This window comes from Poromitra crassiceps (genome assembly GCF_964638095.1).
Source record: "Poromitra crassiceps genome assembly, chromosome: 13".
NCBI classification, from domain to species: domain Eukaryota; kingdom Metazoa; phylum Chordata; class Actinopteri; order Beryciformes; family Melamphaidae; genus Poromitra; species Poromitra crassiceps.
Window position 1 is genome coordinate 35,259,958 of NC_139644.1, and position 6,193 is coordinate 35,266,150.

Consider the following 6,193-nt stretch of genomic DNA (forward strand, 5'->3'; position numbering starts at 1 on the left):
ACGTTATTGACGTATATATCCACATCGACTCAGCAGTGTAGTCTCATTTAGCCGTTTGCTAGCTAGCCGCCCGTTTAACGGCATGTAAAAGCTTCAAAACTCATAAAAGTGGTCTTCATGTGTGAAGATGATGTTACTAAACACTGGTTCGCGTTTGATTAAGCCAGCGTTGCCCAGAGAGATTATTAGAAGCATCGCGCCAAAAACCCATTCAAAACTCCCATAGGCGAAAACTGTATGGAACCAGGGGCGTTAGCATCGATGATTTCCGGACTCGTTACTGGACCTCTCTATTGAGTGTTAAAGTGTGGACCAGTGACATCACTGGTCCACACTAACTCAAATGAATAACTCATTAACTCAAATCAACTCTCAATAACAGTTATTGAGAGTTGATTTGAGTTAATGAGTTATTAACTTTAACACTCAATAACTGTCAAATTAAATGACAGACTTCAAAACCGTTTACAGTTTTTTGAAAATGGGCGGAGTGTTCCTTTAACAGCTGTTTTAGCATTGAACTATTCCAGCTTCTCTATGGCCTTTGCAACACCCCCTTTCTGTACAAACCAGTGTAAATACGCAGAAAGAGTACCGTAGTTAAGAGTTATATAGAGGCAAAGTGAACGTCACTTTCCTGCTTCAGCACTGTACCAGAGATTTTCTTCCGCAATTTATTTTCCGATAGACATTTCGTAAAATGCTTATAAAAATAGTTTTACTTGGTCAAACCGAACGGTTCAGCTATATTTAGAATCGGGAGAGGCCATAGAACATTTCACTCGGACCAACACTTTAAAAAACATAGAAAAAATATTTTCTTTATACCCACATTTTTTTTACGTTTTGGTCCGAGCGAAATGTTATGCAATCTCTCCTGTTTCTAAATATATCTCCACCGTTTGGTTTGAACAAGTAAAACTATTTTTATAAGCATTTTATGAAATGTCTATGGGAAAATAAATGGCGGATGAAAATCTCTGGTACAGTGCTGAAGCAGGAAGTGACGTTCCACTTTGCCTCTCTATTTTGGTCCTTCAACTGACAGTTTAACCCTCCCAGCTGGACCCAGTGCTTTACCAGCCGTGTGATGAGCAGGCAGTCTGTAGTGCAGTTGTAGGCCTCCTTGTAGCGTCCCAGCTGCTTCAAACAAAGAGCCTTCCTGTACAGCACTCTGGGGCTTTCCTTACACACTTCCAGTGCGCTGTCGCAGTCCTGCACACCGCGCTCAAACGCCCCCTAAAGGAAAATATGAGAGAGACAGAGCAAGTTAAAGATAAGGAAAATGATAATAATAATAGATGAGATCAACACATTTGAAGCATGCTCTAACACTAGTAAATGCATTATCGTTATCGAGTCACCAAATGATCTTATTTTGCATTTCAACCCACAGCTATCCCTATATTCAGTTTGGAGAACGTTGCTTCTTACACATTTTCACACTTTTTTATTTAAATTTTCACTTTGCCTTCCCACACTTTGGTGGTCAGCGCACAAATGATGACAGCATTACAAGTGCATGCAGTTCTGAAATGTTAGGTGGCAAAACTAACCACTATCTAAATCAGTTGTTCTCAAAAGAAATTCACGAGGGACCCCTAAACTGACAAAGATTAGACCACGGATCCCCATTTGATAGGATTTTGTCCCACGGTCCCCCATATGATAATAAGATTGATGCTTTTAGATGTTTTATTACAGAAAGTGTATAAAACCCACGACCAAAATAGTCATTGTGTTACTTATGAATGGAATTATAGCCAAAATAAATTACCCCCCTTTTGGCTGGGGACCCCCTGGAACCCCCTAAAGGACCCCTGGGGGTCCCCGGATCCCCATTCGAGAACCACTGATCTAAACTGAAGCATGGCGTTAGTTTACTTTCTCTCTCTGTCTGAAACCTCTCCAGTAATTATTATCTTCCTTTCCTTCTCCATCAGTTTATTCTGATGCCTGCCGACTTTACTTTTATTACCTTCCTTCTTCCCAAACAACTATCTAATTTCATGCTTGGTGCCAAACTGAACTGCAACACAAACTGAGGTGGACTAGCAGACTAGCCTGTCACTGGATATTATAGATCCATTTCTATGTTCCTTGAAGCAGGCTGAAACATCATACTGAACTTCCACCAGGAACTGAACCAGTGTCAGCTTCATCTTCAGGTGACTGACTCGCGCTCTAAGCAGGTATGGGTGTGGAGAGGTCAGTGTCTGCCAAACAATTTGTGTTTAATGATGTGTTTTATGTGGCACACAATAGTCAGGGAATGCCGAAGTACGGTAGTGCAGATTATAGACGAGCTATCTACATCGCTAACAGACAGTGTTTCCAGTGTTTCCCACAGGATTTTGAGAATTTGTGGTAGGGGACCGCAGACCCCCTAGGGGGGTGCGGGGGCGTGCCCCCCCGCGAGATTTTTTAAAACATTTTAAAGTAAAATGCATGAATTTGGTGTACTTTGAGAAAGCTTAAGAGCAAAATTAAAAGGCTAGATCTATGAAGAACATGTCATCATTACTGTGCTGTGGGTTTACAATGACAAACTAAAATTCTCCCTATAGGTCAGGGATACTCAACTTGCTTTGCCACTTTCGTGAAATGATAGAAGGCGAGGGGCCAGTTAATAAACAAACAATATACATTTTTCTGTAGCGGATTGTAGGTTTTTGGGGTGTCAGCCGGAGTTTAGGCTGACAGTGTTGTGCACACTGGATAGTTAGTTAGGTTAAGTTAGTTAGGTTAAGTACATAAGTGCCTGGGTAGCGAGCAGATGGCGGTATTTGACAATTTAGCAGCTAAATCATAGATTATTGAAATATATTCCATATTCCAGACTGAAATGCTATAACAGAAGTATTGGCCAGAATGACATGAACGTTTATTGGACACTTATTCAGCGGATATCTTGCATGTTGCGTTCAGGTGCACTGTTAAAAAAAAAAAAAAAAAAAAAAATTTGGTCAACATCTTATTGTGGCGGTCAGAATATTATTGTGGCGGCCCGCCACAAATTCCTTTATGTATGGGAAACACTGGTTTCTGTCTGTCTTAGCTAAACCGATTTCTCTGAAACACACACAACACCAAACGCACCATGCTGTAGTAGGCAGAGGCCCGATTGACATACAGGCTCTCCAGCAGAGCTTGGGGGACTTGGATCTGCTCCGCTGTAGCGTAGTGAGTGACATTCAGCCCCTCGTTGAAGTCTTTAGTCGCTCGCTCCCAATCTCCTTCTCGGAACGAGGCGTTGCCCTCTTCAAGCAGGTTGCACACCAACTGCATCAGGAAGTCCTGAAAAGAGAAGAGGAGACATGGAAAGGGGATGACATGCTGGGGGTGCGTCCCAAAGCTTTTTAATGCCTCATTTTGAATTATTTTCATTGTTGATTAATCTGTCAATTATTTTCAGGATTAATTGATTAGTTGTTATAGTGGTCTATAAAATGTCAGAAAATGGTGAAAAATGTCAATCAGTGTTTCCCAAAGCCAAAGACCCTTGGTTTTATCCAGCACACAAAGATATTCAGTTTACTGTAATAGAGGAGTAAAGAAACCAAGGAAATTCACATTCAAGAGAATCAGGTCATTTTTTACTTTGTTTTCTTAAAAACAGATGAATCAATTATCAAAGGAGTTGGCGATAAATTTAATAGTTGACAACTAATCGATTAATCATTGCAGCTCTAGTTTATTTGCTACTCCATCATCAAGAATGGATGTCTGCTATTGAGGTGATGTCACATGTACAGCCTTCCCGCCGATGTTCATTTGATAATTAACAGACTATACAGTAGCTTTAAGAAGTCATAACATGTATTCACGGATTCAACTCTTTCCTCAACGTGGTAAATACTTTTTCTTGGTGGGACCAATGCCAAACACATTTGACTCTTTCAACATTTCTATTGGGAGATATTGTATTAAACTCAAGGCCATCCTACATATCATAACCCCTTACTCCAACCGGCATAATTACGCCGCAACTGGAAAGGAGTGGTACATTTCAAACTACCACTATTATTTTTGGAGCTTTGGGATGGATGCACCACGTATTCAGATGTGAAACTGCACATTCTTTAGGGGGTGGGGTTAAGCCATATCGACTATAAAATGAGGAGACACTCTGTCCTGCATCCACTTTTCTCCTCAATGGGTTGGCCAATCTGAAACTGCACATGGGCATTGAGCATTGGCATAGGCATGGACTGACAAAGCTGATTTTTCCATTTCCCCAAATGTAAGCTGTTTTTGAAGATTTTTGGCAAGTCTGCACGCAAGCATTTTTGGCAAGTCGGCGTGCAAGTATGGACTAGTATGGCATAATTGATGCAATTAAGAAATCTCCCACACTGTTTAAGTCCACACTGAAATGAGTCCAATAAGAGAGATACAGGCCAGTTTTTAAATGTACCGAGGGTACAGTTCAGTTGCCCTGAACTAAGTCACACTTTGATTTGACCAGTAGACAAGATGTGAAGAGAGATGGAGAAATAGTGTGTGGGGGAGGAAACTGGAGAACATAACAGGAAGGTTTGACATTTCTAGGTTATTATGACCAACTAGACGAGTAGAAGGCAACACGCACACCACTTGCTTGTCTCTTTTTCTTGTGATGCAGGGAATCAAATCCCCAGAAGATCCATTTCCAAAGTAAAAACATTATTTCCGCACACATTTCACCTCAATGGTTCACCTCTGCATTGATGAATGATATGTCTTGAGAAAGGTCCTTGTGACTGAAATGTCAACACTTTAATAAATCAGTGCAGAGGTGAAGTGTGTGCGGAAATTATCTATTATGACCAACTAACCATGACAAAACAACTAATAAACCAAACCTTAAAATATCAAGAGAAGACAGACAAGACAATGTTGTGTTTATATATAATAGCTGGTACCTCGTAGCCTTCTGGCTCTGGATAAGGCAGGGATGACCTGGGACACAGAGATGGGAGTCGGATTAGTTGGAACAAATGTGATAAAGCCAATCCCACAACGGGTTTGTCTGTTTCAATGTCACCACAATTTAAAAAAGGCAACTCTTCTCACTGTATGAATGTCAGAGATTTCTGAATCTCCTCCATGCGTTTTTGTCTGGCAGAGTCCATCTTTGTACACTGGGGGAAGAAAAGCAAAAACAAAGTAGGCTAACGTTAACTGATGCATTGTTGATAATATGCCTCTGTGAAACATGGCTGACACGCCCTCTTCCTTTGAGAGGAGAAAGGAAGAAACAGTGAAGCACATTGTGCCAACTAAAGTCTCTCCATGGCTGGCATTCCCTCTTGTGCCAATATGAATTGAGTCAGCAGCTGTACTTCTGTAATAATGGTCGCCAGTGTGCTGGTCAAACACGACAGAGCCTGCTGTAACGTTATTCATGTGTTTACTCGGTACTACACGGCTCTGTTCGGTACTAACGTTAATCTGGACCGGTTCTGTACACGTACAGGTCGGTCGACCCGAACTCAGCATGCACGACTCGTCCCCTCGCTATCATGGCGCTAGTCAACCAAGTTCAGTTCAGGCACACCTAGCTAACTTACCTGATAAAGTTCATTGAACTGAATTGAAGGAAGCGAAAGAAACAGCGACGCGGAAAACTTCTATGACGCTACAGTAGCTGACAGCTAGTAGTGTTTACGATGACAGCAATGAGAGACAAAAGGTGCTAACCATCGTGCTAACTCCAGTGGTAGCTACTTGGATACGTTTCGATTCCCAGCAACATCTGCACACCGCCTCATGGCTTGTTGACTCAACGGCGCCTCAGGGTCATAAAGTTAGATTTCTTTTTTTAGATTAACCGTATGAACTCGTGAGTTCTTGGCCTGGGTGGGAAAAAAAATCACGTTTTATAATTTCCCCACAATATAAAATAATTTCGCATTAGATGTGCTGCCAACGATCTGGCAGCGTCAGGTCAGGTTACCATTATACAATATGGACTACAAAGCCCACGACCCTCGTGTTCGTCGAACCAGGAGGCGTGTTAATTATTACCTTCAGGTGCTGTCGGAAATATCGACTTAGTTACGAGCACGCGAATGAACAATGTCAACAACAATGTCTCGTCACTAATAATTACATGTTATATACCGGTATGTGTGGCACAACAACCACTATGATTATGGTCATAGTTTCAATGAATATCATATGTATTAATATGATATTCATTCATGGAGCA

The 6,193-nt window shown here is 41.4% G+C and overlaps 1 protein-coding gene across 1 annotated transcript in view; it reads right to left on the minus strand.

Moving 5' to 3' along the window:
• The window catches only part of LOC310788518 (zinc finger CCCH domain-containing protein 7B-like), a 29,937-nt gene extending 24,141 nt beyond the window's left edge, over window positions 1–5,796 (minus strand). The window contains exons 1-5 of the mRNA XM_083650059.1: window positions 5,683–5,796; window positions 5,056–5,123; window positions 4,905–4,941; window positions 3,100–3,297; window positions 1,081–1,239 (exon numbers count right to left, since the gene is read on the minus strand). Coding sequence (XP_083506185.1) covers window positions 1,081–1,239; window positions 3,100–3,297; window positions 4,905–4,941; window positions 5,056–5,123; window positions 5,683–5,685 — 465 coding nt within the window. The 5' untranslated portion in view covers window positions 5,686–5,796. The remainder of the gene's footprint in view (window positions 1–1,080; window positions 1,240–3,099; window positions 3,298–4,904; window positions 4,942–5,055; window positions 5,124–5,682) is intronic.
• Window positions 5,797–6,193: the final 397 nt, after the last annotated feature.